Below are 26,995 nucleotides of genomic sequence, written 5' to 3' on the forward strand. Positions count from 1 at the left end.
ACTGTCATCATTCTACTACCCTAATCAAAGAAGTCCATGAAACCAAGTTGCATTATTTGATCACACTAGGGCTGCACAATATTGGAAAAACAAATGTGGGTTTTGAATATTGTGATATTTATTGAATGTGTACCGAAATACTCCCTCTCCATAGACCATAATTAAATGTGGAGTTGACCAACATTTTATTTAGGGAACATTTACAAGGGAAAAGTTGTCACCGTATGTTTTTTTTTTTTTTTTAGCTCAGTTTGGGAGTTGCTTAAGTGCCCCTTAACAGAATATTAATACATCTAAAAAAAAATTGAAAATTTTAGCGGTCTTCCTTTCAAACAAGGTAGAAAACCCACTACCGCAGTACTGGGTTGAAATTAATATTTTAACAACAAAAATACAGCACCCACCTTGCAAAAAAAAAGAAAAAAAGTAGTAGTTCCAAGCAATCTCTCCCACCTTGCCACGGCTGGGTTCTGAACATGCTAGCTGCACAGAGCAGTACACTGCCTTCCAGGGATACACAGTACCCGGTTTAAACCAGGATATGTGAAGCATTTTTAGCAGAAAATCAGTCAGTAGCCTACTGACTTAACTGGTGAGAGCTTTAGCCACCTAATAGGGTAGATCTTCTCTCTCTTTACCACACAGTTGGCCCTCATAAGTTGTGGAAGCAGGGCAGCTCAGGTGAGATGGTAGCATTTGTCAAAATTTTTAGACCTGAATAATTCACAATGCTGGTATTGCTGTTATTAGAGATGAGGAGTACACTTGGCAAAAAAACATGACTCCAGGGCTTTCACTTGAGGTTTCAGATCTTTATTATTCTGTTGTTGCCACGTTTGATAATGCCAAGGTCCTGGAAGCTTTTGATGGCTGGATCCTCATTGGGCATCTTTGTGAAGGCGTCCACTTATCTTTTCTTGGTTATCCCTACAAATGTGCATACCCAGTCAGCTCCAGAGCAATGATGGAGGCCGAATGAGGCCCTTGCACTTATGACTTGCAACACGTGAGTTCCCTGTATTTGGCACCTGTAGCTAATACAGACACATTGGCGTTGCTTATAAAAGCCACTGCCAGCTCGAAAGCATTCACTCACTCAAGTACACATGTACTCCTAAGATGTTCTTACCCTTACTAATTATATTCTTGGCGCTATCAAAAAGGGGAAATCATATCCATCCATCAGATGCTATTATAATATAGAACATGAGCATTATTATTAAAATTGATGAAAGAACTAAATGAAAAAAAATTCCATTGAGCAGCTGAATCTACCAGTTGTAGTCGTAACGTGCAATCTGGGGGAAGGAGGGAACAAACACTCAAATCACATTTAAAACAGATAACATGAAGGAATTTCTGAAGAGTTGTATACAAGGTAATGTTAAATGTTGTATACATTAATTGTATGCACATTGTATCAAGAAATTACTTTCAGCCATGTGAAATTTATATAACATTGTGCTTGTGGAACATGAATTAAACAGAAAAATCCACCTGTTTTTTTAGCCAACTCGAGGCGACCATTTTACCACTTGCTGTCGACTGAAAATGACATCACGGTGCATAAGTGCTCAGGTAACAACCGTCAAGGCTCACCTGTTTTCTGTGTTCGACCAATGTGATCTTCGCAAGCTGAGCCCTTAGGCTGAATACATGTAAAAGGATTTTCAAAACCCTTAAAGATTTGTTTTTAATCTTTGGCAGACCCCACACATAAAGATAAAAAGAAAATCTGGCATTTACAGTAACCGTTTTGGTAATAGTATGTGAAAGGTGCCCCCGATAATATCAACACAGCTCCCCACACACCTAAAGACAATCTTCCAACACTGGTCAAGAATCCAGTCCTTTGAGAGCTCTTGCATGATGAAGGTATTAGTTGATCACTATATTAAGTGTAATCTTTGCGTGTTCAAAATAATTGGATAAGAGATCTGATGAAGAAGCCTTCTTTGCAAAGAGTTTATTTTAGAAGCTTCTAAAAGACACAAGATTTAATGCTTACATTCAAATGTGATGTTAAGCCTCGAGTGTGTCAATATGAAAACACGCAGTCGTTTTATAGATGAAAAAAGCATACTCCTCCTCTGAGGCTGGACAAAGGGTTAGTAATTATAATAGACAGACAAGTGATTTACTGACATGTTTACTCCAGTTCCCCGTCCAAGCCGGAAATATATGATTAGACAGGTGATGCCATTAGACCTAGACTCCCTCAGCCCAACAGTGTTATCTACATGAGAACTTGAGAATTTTACTCCCATCACATTCCTATCTCACCAGCTGGCAGGGAGTGAAAAAGTTCCAATATACAACATCATCACAGTTATATTCATTACAATACACAGTTATATTCCAATATATGTTTATAAGTAAATTCATAAACAGTAAAAATATAAATTGAAAATGTTAAATGTCTTCAATGATCACACATGATCTCAAACCGAGTGTTTCAGAAGAGGATGGAGACCGAAGTGTTGTAAGGTGGCGACAAGGGTGTCGGCACGGAAATGCTTGCTTTCAAAAATACCTTTTGCCATCTGGGGAATCCACATTTCCACAATACAAAAAAAACAACAACATTGGGTAGGCCGCCTACCGTTCAAAGACGGCGGGGACAGCCTCCAGCACACCAATGACCCGAGTAAGGGAGAACAAGCGGTTGATGAATAGGATGGATGAACATTGGTTAGGACATTATTTTGTCTTATTTACCGTTTCTTCTTTGTTCATCAGAGAGCTTCATTGTTAGCTACATTCTGTTACGTCACAGTCTGTGAAGTAAATTTGCTCAGGAGATATCGCCCCCCCCCCCCCCCCCACACATAAAGATTTTTGGTTGTAAATACACATTATTTAAAGGTACATTGTGTATCATTTAGTTTAATCTTTGCAAGCCTACTACCAATAATTATTTGGCGAGCGAGCAGCCCAGCTAGTAGCCCGGCGAGCGTTTAGAGACGGCGAGAGTACGTGTGAGCGGGCAGAAGTTAACTCCGGTTAGCTAGCAAGAGAAGGTAGTAAAAGCTAGCAAAGCAGAGGGAGACAAGCGGCGAATTATGGGACTAAGCGACGACCACCTGCATGCCCCAGCTGTGGAAGGTAGACGGCGGTCGACCCTTTGGGTCTGTCACTTGCTGCAATTACCACCAGGGCAAACTGCGGTCTCAAAGTTCTCTTTCCTGTCTGTAGCAGAAAGATGGCAGTGAAACATGTCCTGTTAGGCGCAGCGTGACCTATGTAATAGACAATTAGCGATTACTAGACCTATGATTAGATATACAAAAAAAAAATCTACATTGATGTGATATAACTTTTTTTTTTTTGCATATTGTTGAAATTAATAGCGTTTTTATTTATTTATCAATGAATTATTAGTTCACCACTAGATGGCACTACATTTTACACACTGTCGCTTTAAGATGGTGCCGCCTGACTTGTTTTGGACCCTTATCAGGACAAATGCACTTTTAAAAACACTTCAGACATAAGAAAAAAACATTATAAGACATAAGACCATCGGGGGTTTGATGTTGGGAAGAGACAACGTCAGGACAAAAACTGTTATTTTTATGTTTGTACTTATAGGCATTGTAATGTCATTTTCAACAGCCTGCATGCATTACAAGGCAAAATGGGTGCCCCCAGAGATTGAGATGAAAACAGGTGGATTTTTTGGGGCCTAATTCATGAACCATAAATGCAATATTATTAACATGTTTAGACTAGGGGGATGGGTGGGGGGTGCATACAGCATATAATTCTAAATAACTTATTTTTTTTTTAAACCTGATTTCCCTTTTAATATACATAATAAAATAATAACAAAACAAACATTGAAAATTATGGAAAATCGGCTATTTTCTGGTGGCCATTTGATTTTCAACATGCATTGATATTATACTTGTGATTAAATAATAGGCTTGCTTTATACACCAAGTTTATGATTGTAGACAGTATAACTTCGTAGGGCACATTATAGTATGTGACATAAACCTGGAGGAGATCATTTGGAAAATGGTGCCAGAAAACAAGGTTGAGGTGCAAGAAAAATGGAATGAAACCCTGATGTGTCAGGATTATTTGACTTCCGAAACAAGCCACACACAGGAGACAACAACAAAATAATAACAACAACAATTTGGGCAATAACTTTTAATTTCAGGCATAGTTCTGACATACCGCACCAGACTATAATGTTTAGTTAATTCCTCAGTTGTCACTGGCTGACATTTCGACACCTTCTCTCCTCCCCCTAACCCTACCCAACATTCCACACATGCGAGGAAGCAACAGCTAGCAGCAGCCCCTACGTCTGTCAGCCACAAGGCGTATTACCATGCAGAAGTTTAGAAACGCTGATTTTTCGCCCTGAGCAGACTCAAAAGCAACGTTTGACGAAACGTGGGACGTATCGGGAAACCTCGGGTCATGGCTGGCCTTGGTAACTGCTAGTTATTTGTTGTTATTTGGAGCTTTCAAATGTGCAAAAAGTCAGTGAGCTGTACTCGACGTCGAACAAGATGGCAGCAATAGCAGTAGCAGCAACACCGATGGAGGGTTTGACGGTGGCGTGGCTTTTCGCTGCTAGCCTCTTTGACGCGATGACTCATTTGGTTTACGGGTCTTACTGAAGGTAAGTCATCTTAAAAAATAAAACTGTAGTGTGCTCATGATTTTAGTGGTTAGAGTTGACTGCTGCACCGAAATGATTTAGCCCATTGCCGACTGCCTGGCTTGTTTGCTAACAAATAAGCTAGCCAACTTCGTCGTGTTTGCGTTAGCAGGTTAGCTTTGACGCGAACCGCTTGCCGACATTTAAGTACACTTAATGATAAACGCTTTGACAGTTATTTATTTGGAGTAGTCTGGCTGAGCTGACAAACTCGACGGTGATGTGAAATTGATCGCTAACTAACTTATGACCTGTTATGAAGTGGTCCGTATTATGCAACCCGAGCTGCTAACGTAACACTTATGTACGGTGCATATACAGTACATCGTAATTCGTTCAATAAAGTCATGAACTTTTCAAGTAACACTAGTACTCGAGCTGTCTGTCACTTAAATATAACACGGGTTTCAACAGGTGTCCAGACTGTTGCTGCCCTTCCCCCAAACACACAAACACCACCCACCCCTCCCTCCCTCCCATATGGTTACTGTGTCCTAGATTGATCACTAACAAACTGCGTGTCCAGCTGGTGTTCTTTGCGTGTCCATATCCACAAGCATCCACCGTGATACGTGGCTCTCCATTTCAGGCATGGATCTGGTCACCAAGCGGTAGGGTATCAGGCTACTGCTGTAGCAAACACTGGATATACACGTGTGTGTGTGCGGGGGGGGGGGGGGGGGGGGGTAATTTAGTGTTCTGCAAAGTTCTGATGGACATGGTCGGGTGGCCGCATGACAAGGACACACAAGGTGAAATAGTTGGTCCTCAGAAGCTACATGGTGGAGAGCCTTTTTTGCATTACTGGTTGCTTAGTCTGTTGCATCAGGTCACTATTTATACTTTTGCAGACCTGCAGCTGTGGGTGTTGAATGTGTATGTGCTTAAAAATAAGTCGTTACCATCATCGAAGCACTGTATTTTATTTTTAATTTGTGTTAACTTCCTGCGTACACATTTATATGTAAAATGAAACCTTCAAAGTTGAGTGATCCTTTCCGTGAAGCTGGTCAACTGATTAGTTCAGATTTCAGAGAAAATTTAACATTGATATTAGAGACGTTTATAATGACCTCAAGTTCAAACTGGAGGCATCATAAACATTTAATATTTGGGCAATATTAGAATTTGTTTTATGATTTTGCGTTGCAGGCCAAAATTTGAGATGGGCCGCCACTAGCCGCTTTGTGTAAATATCAACTTGCAGGTAAAAAACAGATTGGAAAAATAGTTGAAAAAAACACCCCTACTGGTTAGTCGTCTTTGTTTATCACATTCTTCTCCAAACACTTTTTCAATAATCCAAGGGAAGAGTAAATGCTAGCTAATTTGAAGTCTAATGTCAAAGTCATTATGTCAAACCAAGGTTAATTAATTTGTGATCCTGTGCTGATATAATTTCTTTGCTCCGAGTCAGTTTTGCATTTTCAGTAATAGTTTAAAGAGGTTTCAGTGGCTGAAGTCTGCACACGCCTGTTCAAATGTCAGGTTTTTGTGATGTGGGAAAAAAATGAGCCAACGATAAATTATTTCAAAACTTTTTCTACTCTTAATATGACCTCTGACCTGTCCAACTCAATTGGAGGGGAAAGGAAATCTTCTAGAATTGGAAGTGAAAAGAATCAACTGACATAATGTGGTTGCATAAGTGTGCACACCCTCTGATAAATGGTGATCTGTCTGTTTTCAGAATTAACACATCACATTCAAACTCGTGTTAAGGAAGCACACAACTACCACCATTTAATGTGTCTTTGAATAACTCCAAATAAAGTTCAGATATTTAAGAATGTGTTTTACTGACATTTTTGTAATGGTAAATGGACTGGTTTTTATATAGCGCTTTACAAAACCTCACATTAATACACCAGTGGTCAACTTCTGCCATGCAGGGCGCTGCCAGGATCACTGGGAGGAAATTGGGGTTCAGTGTCTTGCTCAAGGACACTTTGACATGGTCACAAGAGCTGAGGATCGATGACCACTCTACCACTGAGCCATGCCGTCTCATAGTAGTTGCAGTCGCATCATAAGTGCATGCTCGGGCTTAGGATCAGGCAAAGAATGTCACACCACAGCATCACGGGTATCTCATTGTGATCAGTCAGAAGAAGTATAGATAAGAATTTCGATACATTAACTAGACAATGGAGCACAGTGAAGACAAGTCATCATCCGGTTGAGAAAATGTCACAGCATTACCAAGAACTGGATGTCCCTTTAAAATTAAAACGAGGATCAAAATTGTCAGAGAGGCTGACAAATTTCAAATGAAAATATCAAATATCAAGAATCTGTGATCTGAAAAAGGCGGTGCACAGAATATATGCCCTTGCAGTTTGTCAGCTTTAGAGCTGTTTTTGAAAGAAATTTAAAAAAGGGGCAAATATTGCCACCAAAAGATGAGCCACGCTGTTAGACTAAAAAGACTAGAGTTTGTTTTTCCAAATGAAATGTAATGTACATACAGGACAGGTTATATGTCACAAAAGTGGAAAATGTTTTCTTTGACATCTTGCTCCCTTTTGTTCCATCACAAAATCTTTTTGTACAGGGGTGATTGACTTTATATCCACCACTATGGCTACCACAAATAGTTCCTATGGGAGAAATCATCAATTCGAAACAGTATTCAAAAAGTCAATGTCTTTTGTTTGGTCAGATGTTTTTTGATTGAAGCACACCCAATTTATGTGACACAGGTCTAGTAGTTGCGAAAAGCCACTGGTTCCACGGAGGCAATTTCTTTTCAAACAAAACAGTGCCTTCATTTTACTTCATCAGGTGTCCGAATGTTGAACTCCAAAAACAGTCTTCAGTCCCTTTTTGTTTGTTGTTATTCACAGCAGGACTTTTCTGTTATTACACTTTGCCATTCTGAATAAATTGTGATTGAGCCAAGACCACAATGTTCACAGTCTAAAGGAACACATTAAAATGCAGGCACAGCTTTGACATGCCAGAATGAATTCAAAGCCAGGTGTGATGTTACCACAATCTTTGTCTTTGTAAATCAGTAAAATTGTGTCCAGTTACCACATGAAAGGCTGTACTCGTCACTTTTTACTAAAGCATTCATGGCTTGAATTGTTGCCTTACATTTCAGTTCCAGGTTTGTGTAAGTAACGCAATCTTAGACCCATGTCTTGATATGGCATTTGTGCTTTAAAATGTTCCTGCTGCTGTGTTTGGTTGTCATTTTAATTTTAGCACTGCATAGTTGATACAAGACTAATGTAGAGCAAATTTTCAACTCTATATTTGTAGTATGAAGAGCCTAGTGAAATGTGTAGGCTGAATGTTTTTTATATATTAAATGGGTCAGCCTTATGGTGTACCGTGTTCTTGTATGCTGCTTGCTTTTGTGGTTTTACTCGGTGAGAAACTGACCCGCTACATTACAACAGGCTTCTCTCATCTCCTATTACAGTATACTAGTTCCCCTTTTCTGTAAGAGTGCTATATTGGCTCAACCTTTCAGACAGGGTGTGTGTAACTACAACAACTTTGTTAAAACCTGTAATACTTTTGTTGTTTTTGAATAGTGTATAGATGACGGATGTCAAAAAAAAATGCTGAAAATGCTGTAATTAAGGTTTAAACCAGCGGTACCCAACCTTTACATTGTTTTGAAATTGCTAGTTTTAAAGCACCTTTACTGAAAAATTAGGAGACTAGAGTATTTCAACATCAGGAGTTGAAGATGATGAACTGAGAAAATGACTCAACAGCACAACATGTTGAGCAATAAAGAAAATAGTAAACTACTACAAAAATACCCCTCTGGAATAATGGTATTAAAATGTAAATATATATATTTTTTATTTACGGTCCTACATGCAGTGTTAACATCATAGCTACTTGCACATGTGCATGAACAAAAGATGACATAATTATTGATTGATGCTTTATTTGGGCTGGTGGCCAACACAGGCACCAATCTGGTTTAATGGAAGGATCGGATTTCCAAATCGGGATTTGAATCTTCAAGATTTGATGTGGTTTGAAATACTCAATTTGGATCAAAACTAATTCTGGTGGATTATGTTTGTGGAAGTAGTAGTGATGGGTGATATGGCCTAGAAAGTATATCACGATATTTCAAAGAAATTTGCGGTGATTATATTTTTGACAATATTGGTAATCATTTCTGAACAATTGATTTGTAATTGGTGCTTCGGAATAATAGCACTTTTACTGCAGTACAATATTAAGCCACAGTTTTTTCACAATTGAAATGTAAACAAAGTGCAAATATAGCAACCGCAATGGAATGAAATGGAAATAAAAACAGGCCAGATAGTGTTTACCCTGCGAGGTCTAATTGTAACATACCTGCTTAAAGCACATTTACTTGGCAAATACAAAGAAAACGCAAACCTTCAGAAGTCAGTGGCAAATTGCATGAGTCAAGAAATTCCATTATGTTCTCATGTGTGGTTGATCCTCGCGTTGTAGAGGCAAAAATATATATATACGCTAGCAGCCAGTCTGTGGCGTCATGCTCTGTACATTTCAGGCAAGTATATTGTTGAAAAATGTTTCCCCCTGAGATTGTTTATGCAGTGGTTATTTTGCCGTAACCGGCAACCCTGCTGCAAGCGTTATTTTGCTGTGAATGTCTCTGATTGGTTAATGATCAGAGGAGCGAGAAAATTTTGTGATTGCTTTTGGACATTACTAGCTGGTATGAATAACACAAATGTGCATGTTTACGCCGTTTCGTCGAGAGCACATTAGCTTAGCGGCCGGTTAGCATCACAAACTCACGTCAACGAGATGGCAAGTTACCTCTGATTTACAGGTGATCAGTCCTCGGTGTACCCTGCCTCGGACTCTAACTCAGATTTTTTTGGGTCAAATGTTTTCTTTGTATTCTTTTACAGGAGAAGTGTCAAAAAATGATTGATTGACTTAATGAGACTGGTTTTACTTTTTTCTTTTCAGGTATGGCCTCACAAGTCTTGATTCAGCCATCACACCTGCACTCAGCTCAAACAAGTGCCTTAGGAACCAACAGCAAACACAAAGGGGAAGCCCACCGCAGTAATAACACCACCAGAGCCTTTCCCATACCACCCCCACCTAAAACCTATGTGATTGGAGTCAACTACGGAATTGCCTACCCCAACAACGTATTCCCATCAACAGTTGATGACTTTGAAAGATTGCACTGGACAACAGCAATCGGCGAAAGTGACGAAAGTAGTCCTCGTCCAGTGGGATTGCGCACTCTGGAGAGGAGAGAAAAAGACCTAGCTGGGATTGAAGATCAGGGGTCGTATTGTCAGAACAAAGGACTACACGAAAAGAGACTATTTGAAGAGAAGGAAAGGGGCACAAATGAAGCAGCTGGGGGACATGTAAACCTAAACTCAGGTGTAACCCAGAGATGCAAACAGAAGAGAGGTGAAGTTGTAGAACTAAAGCAGGATAGTAACTGTGTTGGAGCCATGCAGATAGTGGAGGAGGTATCTGATCTACCTTCACTGCCTGCTTCGTCTACAATGTTGCAGACCACTACAGGGAATCATGATGTTGCTAAACTAGGGTGTAAGGGGGCACTGCCTGCTCAAGACAAAGTTGGGAAATCGGCTGGTATTGGGAATGAATCGAATGGGACAAACATCAGGTCCAACATCACAACTGAGGCAATGGCTACCACGAACAGATCAGGAACAGGAGATGGCGACTACAAGTTAGTTCAGCACGAGGTTCTCTGCTCATTGAAACACAGCTATGAGGTGTTGGAGTTCCTTGGCCGTGGCACCTTTGGTCAGGTGGTGAAGTGCTGGAAAAGGGGAACGAATGAAGTAGTGGCTGTCAAAATACTGAAGAACCACCCATCATATGCACGTCAGGGACAAATTGAGGTGAGAATACACCGTTTGCTTATATGTTGACTAATACTTTAGGAGACATGCATGTTAAAATGTAGGTTTTTAATTTCTTCATGTGAAGTTAACATGCCTTTTTGTTTACAGGTGGACATACTTGCCCGGTTGAGCAGTGAGAATGCAGATGAACATAACGTGGTGCGCGCTCTAGAGTGCTTTCAGCACCGCAGTCACACCTGTCTGGTGTTTGAGATGCTGGAGCAAAACCTCTATGACTTCCTCAAGCAGAACAAGTTCAGCCCACTGCCACTCAAAATCATCAGGCCCATTTTGCTGCAGGTAATGATTAATAAAGAATCCTCAATGGTAGTTGCAACCTGTAATCCGAAATGAAAGTTGGTGCATTGTTTTTGTAGGTAGCAACAGCATTAAAGAAACTGAAATCCCTCGGTTTGATTCATGCTGACCTGAAGCCGGAGAACATCATGCTGATAGACCCGTCCAGACAGCCCTACAGAGTTAAGGTTATTGACTTTGGATCCGCCAGTCATGTCTCAAAGGCTGTCTGTTCCACTTACCTGCAGTCCAGATACTACAGGTGAGACAATGGCACTTTTAGTCAAAGGTAAACATTTAACATCAGGTACAATAAAAACCTGTATTTGGTTAATATGGGTCATAGTACAAAATGGAGGCACATTGCACATAGTATTATGAAAGGTATGACTGAACCTGCATGCATTGCACATATGTGACCGAATACTTTGCCGTTTCACTTAGTCACGCTGTCCTATATTGAGCTGGTCCAATTCCCATTTTCTGTCTTGTCTGTTTGCATTGCTAAATGCATGCCTGAATTCATATGTGCCTCTTCCACATTCAACAAGTGAAGTCACACCTTTTATTTGCTCTTGCATAACGGAGGGAACTAAAATGACAGTGAGGAACAAAAAAATGAATCACTTATTTTCTCAGTATGATCACCACACATTTAAAAGAAAATTTGTTTAAAATATACTATCGCTACAAAGTATAAAAGAACAACATGGGTAACTAGTTCTATATTTAGTGCTAGTTGTTGATGGCTCATTTTTATTCCTTTGCAAAGTTAGTTGCCATGCCAAGAAGTATTTCTGCAGGCAACCCATTCACTTATGCTTTCTCTAACAAGTCTTAGCAAGTACCTTGATTTGGAGCAGGTTATTCCTTCCACTTGTGCAACATTCTGTTACAGTGTTTGTGCAAGGAGCACAACTTACAATTTTACTTTGTTCAGAACAGAATTGCTTGGTGACATTTTAGCACAGTCTGTTGATCTGAAGCAACCTGTTCATCTAGAAATGTAAAGTAGAAAGTGTGCTGTAAGTATCAGTAAAAGCTAGATTCTCACGTCTCCACCTCGAGACAGGGGTGAGCATGGGGCTGAAAGCTATTGCATAACATACAGCTTTATGTGGCTCTTGTGCTTGTTGTGTGTGTTGTCTGGCTCTGTGTTTGTTTGCATTTTGATGTTGAGCAATGGCAGCAATGCCAATACCGTTGCTGAGAGAAAAGGGGACAATTTTGGGCGGTTGGCGATGGGGGAAGTCACTTCACGTGCAGTCTGCTGAATAGTGTGGTATGTGAAAACCCATATTTGGATCCAAGAAAAACATTTCAACATTCCTGTGTGTGCCTGGGTGTGCTCATGTAAGTGCCACTGGGTACCAGCTCCAAAGGCTGGATACTTCACGCAGGTTACACAATGAATGAACTAAACAAAAAGTCAACAGCGCATGTGTGAAATTACGTCTTTTGAACTTTATGGGGGACTAGGTTGACTGCTTAACCTGCTTAAACCACAAATCTGTATCAATCTAGGTACATCTGGGTGATATGGCAAAAAAAAATTGATTCATGATTCTAGTAGTTTCTTTTCCTCACTCTCTTCCAGAAATCGCTACGGTAGTTACTTAAAAACAACATCAAGAGATGTTAGAGGTAAAAGAGAAAAAGATACTAGCCTGGCATAATGTTTTTTTTTTTAAAACAAGCTCCGTCTGTAACATGAAATGTCACAGGAATTAACACATAACCGGTGCGCGTCAAATTTGGCCGGAAAAATGTTTAGATTGAAACAGCCTTTTTATTTAAGTGATTAATCGTGATTATTCAAAATTTTAAGATGTGATTAATCTGATTAAAAAATGTAATCGTTTGACAGCTCTAGTTTCCATCCACCCATTTTTATTAGAATTTTCAAGAAATGCGAAACTGAATGGAAACGCTAGAAATTCGAAAAAGGGCCCAAGATTTGCACAAAAGATTTTACGCTTAGAGAGGGTGGATTTTGAAGCGTATCGAAAAAAGGGAAACGCGATCTTTGACTATTAAAACAGGTTTTGTGAATAACCGCTGACAAGACCGGATACTCGTCTCACGTTGTGACCGGACATTACGTCACACGTACTTTTTTTAGTCCCAAAGCAATGTCAGACGATAAAGTAAGGTATGTTCTGGGGGATGACGAAACATAAATTTTTAGTGAATTATTTTAGATGGAAAACAGCAAAGAAACGCTATGTTTTATCAATAATTACAAAAGCAAACTCGTACGACGTCATCGCACGGCACAGTCGCTTCCTGGTCTTCTTCTTCTTTTAAATTATTGGTGGATCCCATCTTTATGGTGTACACCGCCACCTACAGGGTCGGAGTCCCCTCTCAATATTCGCAAAAGAAGAACAGATGGAAACAGGCATAAGTTGCATGTCCGTTTTGCGCATTTTCAGTAAATTTGCTTAAAAAATTTGAAACAATTGGATAGAAACCTGACTTTTGACTCTCACAAACTCACACTCACCACTGACGAGACACTGTTAGGCTCCATTCAGCAAGTCTGAACATGAGCATAGGTTACGAGCACCTCCTCCTTGTGTCTTGTTTCCTCTTCCCTGGTGCTGACGCTACAAGTGGTTTGCATACATTTGAAACGTAGAGTCTAGCATTGGCGACACATCTTACTACCATTTACAAATGTTTAGGACTGTTTTGTAAACGCATAACATGTCACTGTTGGCTAAACAATGGATTCAAGAACATTTTTAACATGTTGAAAATGTCCTTAAAACATTGAATATATTTGCAACCTTTTACGAGCCCTAACAAAACCCCAAATGCAAGCATTCGCCGCTCAGTGAGATACGGGCTTTACAAAAGCTAATCTTTTTTTAATGGAACGAATTCAAAATAAATGATAATGATCGGTCAATTATCTAGAAGACCAACTGAAAAACCTGGGCAGTATAATGTGCTAAATGTCTTACCGGTAATTTCTTAATATTAATGGCTTCATCGTATCTGTTTGATCTGTTCCCCCCCTTAATCTGTTCAGAAACTATTCTCAGATCATGCTCTGCTTACTGTGACTCAAGCCTAAGAGTAAAACCAGCTCACACGATGTAAATGGAGAACTGGGCTATTTAAATAATTCAGCTAAGCAGATCAGGTGGGGGGGAAAGACTGTTCAGGATGCTTACAGAGCTTCTCTGTGATAAAAAGAGGTGTTGTTTTAGACTATATCGTCTCTTGAGTTATTTGATTCACACTGTTAGGCCTTAGTCCACTGTTTCAGAATACAAGTAGAGTTTGATTTTTACGTCAAGTAAGAAGCCACGTGTGTGTTTGTTTCCCCTCAAAGCCATAGACTGCTTACAAAAGGATGTGTGGATGAAAGCTGCTGTTCCTTCTATTATATAGCTCATAATTCAAAATATTTGCAACCATCTCATCAATTCACACACCACTCAAATCCATAACAGTGGGGACTGTACAGTCCCGCTCATTCATGTGTATACCAGTATTCATGTTGTTAGACAGTTAAGCGCTTGCTCTGAGATGGGATGTTAACTGACGTATGAGGTGATTCCCTTTCCCACAGCCACAGTTGCAGACAGCATCAAAATGAAGATGAATAAAATTTTCAAACTCTTTTGGGTATTGCATTACATGATGTGGTTAACAGACTCATATGTTTCTTTTGTTAGCAGTCTGCACTTGTGGCAGAGTTTTAATTCGGCTAATTTGGAATGCCCCATGTTAGCTTAGTTGTTTGTTGTAGTGAAAGACAATGACACACATAGACAGTAAATGTCATCTTTTATCTTCACATTGCAGCGGTGTTCATGTTGTCCCAACAGTTGCTCTCTGGTGTGACCAGTTAGTTCTGGAGCCAGGTTTGCATGTTTTCATGCTGTTACAGTATTTTTGTGTTTTGTGATGAGCTGTTATGGCAGGGGAACACGGAGGCCTTTGCTTTTTACGACACTTGGATAACCTGGGGACAATGTACATACAGGCACCTCCCTTGTTTATGTTTGCTTATTTCTTCGTTCTCTCTCACTCTCTCTGGCTCTGTCTCTCTCTTTCGTTTGGTTTTGTTTGAATTTCTGAAATGGCCAGGTACACACTTTGTGGTTCTGGAGATGGAGAGGTTTGATTTTTTTGGTGAAAACTGATCTAAAATCATTTTTGGACGGTTCATGCTCATCAGAGCTTTCAAATGCCCAGCCATTGCCGTGTTAATAGCAAGTAACATGTTGTGGCTGGAGACAGTGGGGATAAGGCTTGAGCCAGTGTTTCTCAACCCTGGTCCATGGGGCCCACTATCCGGCCTGTTTTCCATGTCTCCCGATTCCAACGCAGGTGAGGATTATCTGGCTTCTCTAGAGCTTGCTGATGAGCTGTCATTGGAATCAGCTGCGTGCCAAATAGGGAGACATGGATAACAGGCTGGATAGTGGGATAGTTACACTGTCTTCCACTTCAGCAGCCTCACATGAACTCAACTCATTAACTCCTCCACCATCTATGTATAATAAGCATATTTATTTTGTTTTTATTGCATTGTACTGTGTAAAAGTTTAATGTACTGTGAGGAAAAGTGGTTCAGATGATGGATGGATGGATGATGTAATTTCATTTATGTACTGTATAGAAAGTATATATAAGGTATATAGTTAAATTTATTTTATTCTTTTTTTTACAATTTTTATTTTATTTAAAAAAAATTATCAAATTTAATTTGGAAACAAAATTTAATGTGATTCAATTTACAAACAACCTCTCTGAACCCTTTGTGTTCGTAAATTGAGGAATACCCTTTATTTGGTTATCATTCAAGCAAGGTATTGAATGAATCCGGTCCTGCTCTACGACGAGCTATAACGATAAACAATTTTGTTTGAGAAATTTTCATTGAGGTTCTTCCTTTGTTGATCCTAAAACTCAGTGATGTATTTTGCACTTTGTTCTGTTCTGTATTGAATGAACAAAAACATTGCGTCATTGTTTCATTGCGTAATCTAGCGTCTTCTTGTTATGGAATTGATAGGAAATTGCGGTTATTGACTGTTCCAGGACAAATAGTCCAGAAAAAAAGAAGAAGATTGTGCTATAAAAGCTGTACTGCAACATTTGTATATGTACGTGCGGAGACACATAGACACCCACTTTTTGACACACACATACACGATGGCAAGCAGTGCCCCCATTTATGACCATACTAGACTATTATTATAGTCTTTGGTCCAGTTGTTGCTTGGTAACTGTCATTTCCCCCTGTGGTCGTCACAGCAGTGGCTGCTATTTGTAGCACTATTACTCAGAGACTGTGCCCAGGCATAACAAACAATTGTTTTCGTACAGCTGCCTCTTACTACTATTGCGGGTTTACTAGTTGTTTGAATTGCGCAATTAACCCACGCTGTAATGTCCACTTGTACACACATGCTTTGTCTTCTGCGCAGCCTGACGAATTTATCAGACATAGTATTTGAAAGCACAACTGCTATTGTAATCTTACAATGTTACGATTTTTTTTTTTTTAAAGCATACAACATATGGTCTTCTTTACTAGCACTCTGCATCACTTAACAGAAATATTTTTGGGCAAATTAATATAAAGAAAGTAAGCACTTAGCTGGCTGCGGTTACTGTAATATTTACTCATAACATGGCTACTATTGGTAAAAAAAACTAACAAAAAACTTTGCATTTTTCGCTCCACTGTGCGCAAAAGTTTTGATGCTTTATGTACACAAGAGTTTGAGACAATGTGTTTGCTGCTGCTGTGCTCGGCTGACTAAAGAGCACTGAACACCCCTTCTGTCCTTAGCTGCTTGGCTCCAATATGTCCTCCATTACAGTCCAAGCTACAATCAGCTGGCCATCTTTTGCTGTGCAATTGTTTCTTCAACCTTTGTACTCATTTAAACATGTAAGGACAAAGTAGGCTCAAACAGGGTCTCTTGTGGCTACTTTGAAAAAGAGAGAAGGGTCAGTGTCAACCACTACATTGACTTACTCTAAATGTTAATACTGTTTATGGGTGAATTTTAAAATCTTGAGAACTGCAAATCACTTAATATTGTCTAAAGTCACTAGCCGATTGCCCATATTTGAAACACGGAAATTACCAGGGCTGGGAATCTCACAATTATTTCCCCAATATAATGTTCTGACTTCCATTAGCTTTTATTAAAACAAAACATAAATGTGATGATGATTTTCAAAGCCTTAGGCAACAGTGGCGTTTCAATTGTAAATATTAAAAATTTAGGCTAAACCACATCTTAAAATAATATTGCCGCTAGGAGTGTAACGAAAACTGATTCGAAACGGTAAATCGTTTGTCGAATCATGTCACACTTCATGTGTCGAGAATGGAGATACTGTACAAATTGAATCGTCGTTTGTGAGAAATCTAGTTCAAACCCCTTCAGCCTCATTCTTGCCTTGCACTGCTTTTAAATTGTGCTAAATAAACAAAACAAACTAAATAGTTTTGATGTTGCTAATTATTTGTTGTTTCGTGGAATTTAATTAACTTAAATAATTTGGACTTTAGAAAGTGTTATGGAAATTAATTATTTTTTATTAACATAGCATGTTTATACTTTGTGTACACCTGCATTTTTAACAATGGGCCTTCCACTTCTTGTATATGAAGCAAGAACGGAGTGACCTTGACAGATAAGCCTGCTCAACACAGAAAACACAGTTACTTTTGTTTTAAGACTGCTTGTCTTCCTGTCTAACTCACCCTCCTCAATCCTTAAACCGGCTACATACATTTTTTCCATGATAATTTACTGCGCACTCATACACACTATCTTGAAGAGACTTCTCTGTAAGACTTGTGTATATTAGAAGCTTAAAAAAATAAAGAAACCCAAAAGACAATGACTAGTTTATTGATCTCGCGTACCTACTGAAAATTCCACAACAAAAGCTTTTCATGTTGCAGGTTAATAGAGATGATGGTTTCAGTCGTATCATATCGAATCAAATTGTAATCCCACTGAATGGAATCATCAATTTTGGTTTTGTGTGATTGTAGACTATATATGGCAAAGCGCTGTCCCATCACGTGCGTCTTGTAGACTCCCTGGCAGGCGCTGCTCCTCATCATGCGTTTGCACGTTTTCTACGTTCACAAGCATTACGTTGTTGTTGTTATTCTATAATGAAAATAATCACTATTCATTTATAAGAATCTATTTTTCACTCCCTGAGCAGTTTCTTTTGATCGTTGCCAAGCAAACATCCTTGAAAAGTCCTGAAAGATGATGTCTTGTAGGTCCCGCTACTTGATCTGTTGCTAGCAGCTCTGACCAAGAGGTAACCTGTTAATGACCTCAGTTTCTTTTTCTTTTTCTTTTCAGAGCTCCAGAGATTATTTTGGGCCTGCCATTTTGTGAAGCTATTGATATGTGGTCATTGGGATGCGTTATAGCAGAGCTCTTCCTGGGCTGGCCCCTCTACCCCGGTGCTTTGGAATACGATCAGGTAATACTCTTCATATTTACCAAACTTAACAATATTGCTCCGTTTCCTCAGTAATACCTCAAAATGGGGCACCGAAGGTACACTTTAACTCATTCACTCCCATTGACGACTATAGATGTCAAAATTCATTTTAACTATTTCTATTAGTTTTTGTTAACAAGAGCATGAAAACCTAGATTTTTTTTATTGTACATTTAGAACAGATATAAAATTTGTGATTAATTGTGAGTTAACTATTGAAGTCATGCAATTGTTTACAATTTAAAAAAATGAATCGCCGGACACCGCTCATTTTTTAATAATCTTTTCTTTTTTTAACTCATTCACTGCCATTGACGGCTATAGATGTCAAAAATCTATTTTAACTGGGCTAGCAATGAATGAGTTAATAGTTTACACTAAAGTAAAGTTTTTCCCAGGAGATTGCGTCCAAGTACTAAGTATACTGTATCTTTATTGTCAACTTCTGTACATGTAGTATGTAGTCATTATAATTATTATTTATTATTTTTAAGTCATACTTTTTTGTGACCGCTTTATCTCTCACTGTATGATGGAAGTCAGATCAAGCAATGAAAATCCACTTAAATCTTAAGTGAATCAGGAAATTGTTCTTGGCAATGTACAACAGTGTTGTGTGGTCTTAACTCCACAACTGGGACGCCAACTTCATTTCCACCCCCAAGGGGAATGTAGGAGCCTGGGAAAGGTCTACAACATGCTCACAGTGACATTGTATTCCTGTATTTTTTTAATATTGACGCAACTCTCGGTAGCAATCAGAATCAGTTATCATTTTCTCAGCATGCTAATCCTTGATAGATACACTTGAGCTGTCTCCATATGAAATGTTTGCACAGTAGTTGTTCTAGTGTGCATGTCACTCAGTACTCGCTTACACTTGCACTTTGAGCCCCTCAAAGTATGCTGCCCAATGCCACAGCTCATTGCTTATCACACGACACAGCAAAATGTATTTATAACCACAAGCTTGATCATGGAGTTTGCAGACACAGTTATGATTATTTTGCGCGTGTTCAGAGGGTCTTGAGTCCAATGCTGTCTGAAATATTGTGTTTATGTGACGAAAACAAACAAATTAATCATTCAAACTTTATGGCCAGAATGGATCGATGAAATTAAATCAGTGTTTGTACCCAGTGAGATTATCTTTCAGTCTTGCAATGTGTTTCTCTGTCAAACATTGGCTACTTTTAGTCATTTTTTTATAACATCCCACCAAAGTTGAATTCAGTTGTTATGTTTCATAATAAACATTGACTTTTTTTTTCTGTCTTGACTCGCTCAGATCCGCTACATCTCTCAGACCCAAGGCCTACCTGCAGAGCACTTGCTCAACAAGGGCACCAAGACCTCCCGTTTCTTCTGTAAAGAATCAGAATCTGCGTACCCCTCCTGGAGACTAAAAGTACATGCACACAGATGAAAATATACACTATTTACCTTGTATCAGGTTCTCTTTTAGTGTTCTTATATAGTCGATTTTAATCAAACTGAACACTGTGCTTTCAAATGCCCCCTTTCCATTGTACTGGTTCTAAACCAAAACAGCCTGGTTCCGCCCATGTGGTGTGATTTTTATTTTTTGGCCATTACACTTTTTTAAGGCCATACAGTGATAATGGAACAGTTTCTCAGAACCTCTTCCAACTTTCTGTGCATTTGATATGGGCTATAATAGTGACATTACAACTGTTCTTAATGTTTTTGGGTTAGTGGCTGAGATACATGAAATATCATGTCAGAATCCCACACATTGAAAGCTGTGGAGGCTCATGCAGTTAATACATTTAAATGATTGGTACCTTTTGTGTTAGAGAAGCAACAAAGGCCAGGCCAGGACAAGCAAGGCCTGTAATGGAAAAGTGCCTCAAAATTGAAGATGCAACACAATTATTTTGTTTTCAAATTGTGAATACATTTGGTAGAGAACTTCTCTTTCTGATGCACCTCGGGTCTTAGTGGACCTGTGGTGATTCGTGTTCACAATACACAGACATCTTTGTTTTTGTCATTCCGTAACATATTTTCACACGTTTGGGAGAGGACATGCGCCTGAACTTTTTTTGCCATAATTCCGAAAGGTATTTGGTCCAAACACAGCAAAGCTCATCACCGAAAGCACACCATTCCCACAGTGAAAAATTGTGGCAGCAGCAACATGCTTTCTAAGTAGCTATATATTTACAAATTAGAAGTCAATAGAATCAGCTGTACGTCATCTCGACAAGCCAGCAACTCGAACATCGGAACTTTATTTTGAATAATCAGAGGCACTTTAGATGGCGGTAAATTTGTGATAACTTCCATTTAACTTGAGTTTCAATACTGATTGGTTACTTCTGAACATAGCCATATGCCAAGTCATAAGGGTGTGCACTCATGTGACCACATTGTTTCATTTTTTTATCTCCCTTAAAAATTTTTTCGAGTGAATTGTACAAAACCAGTCATATTAATAGTGGAAAATGTTTTGAAATTATTTCTCTTGGTCACACATTCTCTTAGCCCACATGAGTATGTAGACAATAGCCGCTGAATATAGACGCTTTACGAAATCCTAAGCCGTTTTGTCTTTTATACAATTCTTTATTATTTAAAAATGTTGGTACTTTTTTTTTTCTTTTTGACTTTTATTTTGTGTCTTTTGTATTTGATTGTTTTATTTTGTTTTTATTGTGATCAATTTAATCTGTGACTTTGTGACCTTTTTGTCTGTGGAAGGTGCTATATAAATAAAATGTACTTACTTACTTGCTTTTCCCCCAGACAACAGAAGAGCATGAGAAAGAGACAAGACTTAAATCCAAAGAAGCCAGAAAATACATCTTTAGCTGTCTGGACGACATTGCACACGTAAGTCTAAACAGACATATGGTAGGGATCAAGTAAGGTTCTAGCCGAACACTGATTAATTGTTCCTCACTCAAATAGCCATCAGATTTTTAAGTAAATGTGGTTCCAGGCATTCTCATACATATTTTTCTTTGATCGTTTCCCTGTACCCTCCTTTCAGGTGAACTTTGTGTTGAGTCCTGACAACAGTGACATACAGGCAGAGAAAACAGACAGAAGGGAGTTTGTCGCTCTACTGAAGAGCATGCTGCTGATAGATGCAGAGGACAGAACTGTTCCCTCCAATGTCCTCAGTCACCCTTTCCTCACCATGACTCATCTGTTGGACCACCCACATAGCAACCAGTAAGCCTTTGATGAATGACTCTGACACCGTGTCACACATTACAAATTTGCATATTGCCCTCTTCCGCATATATGTAAAAAGGGATTGCTCAAATGTAAGTTTACACAATGTCAGGTCAAACTAACCGGTCATTTATGCGATACTGTTTTTAAGCCTGGAAAAAAAGGTGTCTTGGTCTTTATTGTGAAAGTTTTTGGAAACAACACTACTATTGTTTCTGTCGAAAGCCAGAAGCATTTTGTGTCACAATTTAAAGAAAAATACAAACTAATTGGGAGATCCTTCAACATACAGCAAGATAATGACTCAAATCAATAAGCAATTTCATCAGGGTGAAGAAAAAAAAGTAGAACATTTAATACTGTCCAGGCACTTCTCATGATAAACATTACAGAGCATGCATTCGACCTGCTACCAGAGAATAAAGAGAGGATTATCACTAAACAAGAATGCAAAATCATAATATCAATAAGCCAGACAAGCTTGGAGTTATTGCAAGCAAAGGATTTAAATAAACGGAATATCATTCACTCTATTTTAGGTCTATCTGTTCCAATACTTTAACTCACCTAAAATGGTAGTATTCAGTTACAAATAATGCCATCTTAATTGTTTATTGAATGTACACTTTTATCCCTCGTTTATTGTTCACCTTTTGATGTGAAACCCAAATGAGCAAAATGTAAACTAATTAGTTTCATTGTTGCAGTACTTTTGGAGGGTAGTGTAGATCACACACTTTCTCTGCTCTCTTCTCATCAGTGTGCAGTCATCTTTTCGCATTATGGACGTGTGCCATGGCCGCCCCAGCAATACAGTATTTGATGCGTTGAACCAGAATACCGTTCATTTCTCCAGACCGCCTGTTGGTCCCACTACTTCCTCAGGCCTCCCTCTGGGCTACAACAACATCCCAGTCCACACTCAGGTGAAGTTTTGCAATGTGTCTATTGTGTGTGGTTATCACCACCAAAATAAACGCCAACACCAGTTTACTGTATTTTCTTTCACTGTTTCCAATGCAGCCTATTGCTCAATCAGCTCCTTCAGTGTTGCATCCTGGGATTGCTCTAACGGCAAGGAATGGTCAGTTTGGGTGCAGTGACTCCTTCCCATCCATTCTTCTTTGTCCACCCAACATTCAAGGTATATAGATCATAAATGCTAAAAGATGTATCGCTAAAAGAAGAAGTATCCGGAGACAACAAAGCATTGCAACATGTTTTATTTTGAATACCAAAAGTATAAAAGCCCAGTAAAAATTCCAAGCGTATCAATATCTGTCCCAACAAACTATGTGGCCTCATTCTCTTCTCTGCTCCAAAAACGTGAACGGGACAAATTTGCTGTACACTGTTCGGACTAGCTAGTGATGCAATTAAAGCAGTACAAATAAGTGGAGCAAAACTGATGTTTGTTTGATAAGTTAGGATGACAGTATCTGGATAACCAAACAGACTACAACACACCAAGTACGAGAGTTATCTTGAAAAGTATGACTTGAGGACAGCAGATCTAGACTAGCAGATCATTTGGAAATACAGTACAAATGTAAATTATTGGTCTTGAATTTATTTTTGTTGGTTCTTTTAAAGGTAACCTTAACCAATCGGTCAGCTACCCAGTTCCAATGGTACCTCAAGCTCCTCTCCAGGCCCTCCAAGTGAGGCCTAGTGTAATAACACAGGTAAGACATGAACTAGACAGTTACATCTCCCCCAACATATACATTCATACTTACTAACAGTGTGTTTTTTTGTTTTTATGAATTTCTTGCTCCAACACAAAGCATCTCTGTGGTTGCTATATTAAAAATCCTCAATAAGATGTCTAATATGATAATTGGGAATTTCTGTCCTGTCTTTACAGCCAGCTTGGTCAAATCGGGGTCAGCAGCTCCTGGTACAAGCACCTTGGCCACAGATGACCGCAGTCGGTGTGCCCTCGACTCACCCTGTCCCACCACCCACGTCTTCCCTAATCAATGACAACACAGTCTGCGCATCAAGAATCAGAGAGTGGGGGTTAGTCACAAGTGTCAAATTTGCATTCGATAGACCCAGCAGTACAGCACTAAAGTGTTTTGCTTTTTCTCCTCGGTTACTCTATTTTTGACTAACACAGGAAAGTACGTTATAGTACCTTAATGCAGCAGCCGCTCCTGACCAATCATGTGCCAGCTGTCTCTGCACATCAGCCTCTCAACGTTGGCATAGCGCATGTCGTGTGGCCCCAGTCAGCTAATAAAAGAAACAGGCAACAACATCATAACAGGTGAGTGTTTATTAGTCCTGTATAGAGCATATAATATTAGAGGGTCGAGCGTTTTTTGAAAACCGTTAAAACCGATCGGTTTAATATTTTTGATTCAGTCCGTCTGCATTCCGTTTAATGATAATATAATAATAATAATAATATTATTATTATTAAACATAATAGATTTTTCTAAAATTACATACAACTGAACCGAAAACCGAACCGTGGATTTTGTGAACCGTTCCACTCCTAATATATTGAATGGTATAACATTATCGACATATGCTATTAGACATTGCTGCTCCTATGTAGCTTCATTCGAACCTAACTTAACTATGTATTCCCTCTTGTTTTAAAAGGAACCTGTCCCACCCAATTAACATCCACACATCTCACTATCGATCCCCCAAAATGGCAAATGTTGTTGGTCAGGCTGCGTCGGGAATCAGCAAATCTCAGAGGGCGGTACCTCAGGTGGAAACACAGCAGCACACACATCAACATTCGGAGGAGGAGGACGATGATTCACAAGAGGGGGTGGGCTGCCTCAAAGAGGATGTACCAAACGAAGAGCTGCAGCGAGATGTCGCGCTTCTCATGGGTGACACACCGAGTCCGACGCACAGTGTGGTCAGCATCCATAGTGAACCTACAGATAGTGAAGAGGTAGAGGAAGACAAGCCACAGTTGTGCTGTCTAAGAGGGTGAGTATCTTTGTTGTAATGGTGAAAAAAAAAAAAACTATTCCAGGAAAAGGCAATATGGAGAACATTTTAGCATTGATTATAAGCTAAAAGGCAGTTATGTAATTAACCTTTTTCATAATTCTAAGCCTTGACCTGTAAATGTTGCAAACAGACTAGATTTGTGCCCTCAAAAAAGATAACCTATTTTGTTCTCAATGTAGGCGTAAAGAACAGTGTGTATGTGAGGTATGCAGAAACTCCAGTGTGACGATGGAAAGAGTGTGTTCGCTGAGCAGTCCTGACAGCAGCCTCAGCACCAGTTCATTTGCATCCAACTCTCTGCACTCCAGCCCATCTGCGTCACCCTGCAAAAGACCCAACAGGTTTTTGGGTTTTTTTTGGTTTCCATTTGTGGGTGTTTGTTGTCCAAATAATTTTAAGTGTTAAGTTTCCACAAGAGTAAAAATACACACATTTTGACTGTACCAACCAAGTTGTTCTTCTGTGTACAGTATGTCTGAAGATGATGGTCATGAGAGTGGCTGTGAAACTGTAGAGGGCTCCCCTACATCCAACACTTCGACGTCCCCCCATGGAAACAGTCCGTATTGTTTCCTTGACAATAGCAACCACAACAGCCGCCCAACTTTGGCTGCTGTGGTAGCACCATTGCCTTCCCCTGCAGTGCAGAGTCGGAGGCCTCGAGATGTCAGGACAATGGTGGTTCCACCAATGAGAGTCCAAAACAACAACACTCAAGGAACACAGGAGCGTTTCCAGAGATCAGGTTAGCATTGACACTTTCAGTGCTGAAATGAAGTCATAAAAACAAGAAACGACTATCCGGCTACTTTTTAATTTCATTGAGTTCTTCACATGTTTCTAAAAAGAATTTTGGAATGCCAATCTGAATTCACCTTTTTAGACCAATTCTAGGCAGTAAGTTAGTATGGCCCACTGGCCACATCCGGCCCACCAACAGTTGCTGATCGGCCCTCACCGTGACATAGAAATTAAAGTAAAACGTAACAAATGTGGTGCTTTTATGTGCACACGTGGACACTCAATATTTAGCTATTTTTCCCGACACTTCCCCCAAACATGTAATATAAATGAGCACAGTGGTCCTAACGTTACCAACATTCTTATGCATGTTGGAAGGAAGAGTTTTTTTTCATGCAAATTTGCCACTGTACCATGTCGGAATTGTTAGTTTTTTCTTGGAAATGTGTGATTTTTTTCTCTCTCGCAAATTTGCCACCTTATAATGCCGCAAGTTTTTTCTCTCGTAAATTTGTAAATTCTTTCTCAGAATATTATCATGGCCCTCATGATAAAAAAAAATATTTAGACGTGGCCTTAATATGCCGTCGTACATAATTAATAGTCAAATGAGGCAAATGACTGCAGTAGCCGAGTTCTGACTGCTGTGATTTTAGACAGCAGTCTGTTATCATTACAATCCACCAAATCATAACTGTTTGATACCTTGTTCTTTTTACATATGCACTAAATGGCAATCTTTGTGCCAGTCATGAGCTCTGACCCTCCAGGTCTGATTCCTGCAGCAGTGCAAAATGTCATTTGAATGTCTGCCACTTAGGTGTTTTGGGTGTCTACTCTGCAGGCCAGATGGAACCAGTAGGGGCTTACCGCCCTCTAGTGGATCATAGAGGTCTCAACAGGTGATCACTGTAAACCAGCAGACGTAATCTCACTTATCTTTCGATGCATCCAAACTAGTAAAATTTGATGTTTCTGACAACTGGTGACTTTCCCTCCATCAGAGTAGATTTCAAATGTATTTATTTCCTACATAGCATACTTCTTTCAAATGTTGTCATATTTTAATTCAAGGTTCTTTACTATAAATCTGTAATAGTACAGTACTTAAATTGTAATGGTTTTGATTAATTGAATTTACTCTTCTCGGAGGGAAAGCTGGATGCATTTTTCACCCCCTAATAAACAAGTCTAGCCTTTGTGTTTAGGTTCATGATATATAGTAAAGATTGTCTAAAGCCACCGTTGTGTAATTGGTTCACAATTTGCTTGTTTTTGAAGAGAATGTTTTTGTTGGAGCCTAGCCCCCATATAGTGGCACCTTAGCTCCCAGGATGATGCATGGATAGGTAAATGGGTAGATACTTTTATTATCCTGCAGGAAAATCAGTCAGCTCAGTTCCACTGATTCAGCATTATAGACAGAAGAAGGTGTATGTAGTTTAAAATATAGGAAATAAGATACATTAACAGTATACAATATGATGTATTTTCTCACCCACGACAAAAAAAGGCTGCTGTACTATAAACAAAGCAAATGCATTTTTAAGTGCCCCAAAGTCACATCTGCCTAATGAATTCATTTACTGTATTGTACATGGAAATGAATGTCCAGCTTTGTACAATTTGCATTGCAGTCTTCATGCATTCAAATCTGTAATGCTTTTACAGTAGAAGATCTTCGGACAAAATTTGTCATGTTACA

General features: G+C 39.2%; 1 protein-coding gene across 3 annotated transcripts in view; it reads left to right on the plus strand.

Annotated features, from left to right (window-relative positions):
* The first annotated feature begins 4,284 nt into the window (after positions 1-4,284).
* hipk3a (homeodomain interacting protein kinase 3a) overlaps positions 4,285-26,995 on the plus strand; it is a 30,106-nt gene continuing 7,395 nt past the window's right edge. The window contains exons 1-16 of one of the 3 annotated variants that reach the window (XM_077567747.1): positions 4,285-4,639; positions 9,626-10,551; positions 10,663-10,854; positions 10,932-11,113; positions 18,219-18,342; positions 19,652-19,771; positions 21,133-21,219; positions 21,380-21,564; positions 22,328-22,493; positions 22,591-22,711; positions 23,161-23,252; positions 23,435-23,589; positions 23,690-23,839; positions 24,181-24,525; positions 24,729-24,890; positions 25,020-25,294. In XM_077567747.1, coding sequence (XP_077423873.1) covers positions 9,628-10,551; positions 10,663-10,854; positions 10,932-11,113; positions 18,219-18,342; positions 19,652-19,771; positions 21,133-21,219; positions 21,380-21,564; positions 22,328-22,493; positions 22,591-22,711; positions 23,161-23,252; positions 23,435-23,589; positions 23,690-23,839; positions 24,181-24,525; positions 24,729-24,890; positions 25,020-25,294 — 3,280 coding nt within the window. In that variant the 5' untranslated portion in view covers positions 4,285-4,639; positions 9,626-9,627. Of the gene's footprint in view, positions 4,640-5,224; positions 5,290-7,702; positions 7,797-9,625; positions 10,552-10,662; positions 10,855-10,931; positions 11,114-18,218; positions 18,343-19,651; positions 19,772-21,132; positions 21,220-21,379; positions 21,565-22,327; positions 22,494-22,590; positions 22,712-23,160; positions 23,253-23,434; positions 23,590-23,689; positions 23,840-24,180; positions 24,526-24,728; positions 24,891-25,019; positions 25,295-26,995 lie in introns of those variants that run through there. The other 2 variants (XM_077567749.1, XM_077567746.1) reach the window with 2 other exon arrangements.

This window comes from Vanacampus margaritifer, chromosome 6 (genome assembly GCF_051991255.1).
Source record: "Vanacampus margaritifer isolate UIUO_Vmar chromosome 6, RoL_Vmar_1.0, whole genome shotgun sequence".
NCBI lineage: Eukaryota > Metazoa > Chordata > Actinopteri > Syngnathiformes > Syngnathidae > Vanacampus > Vanacampus margaritifer.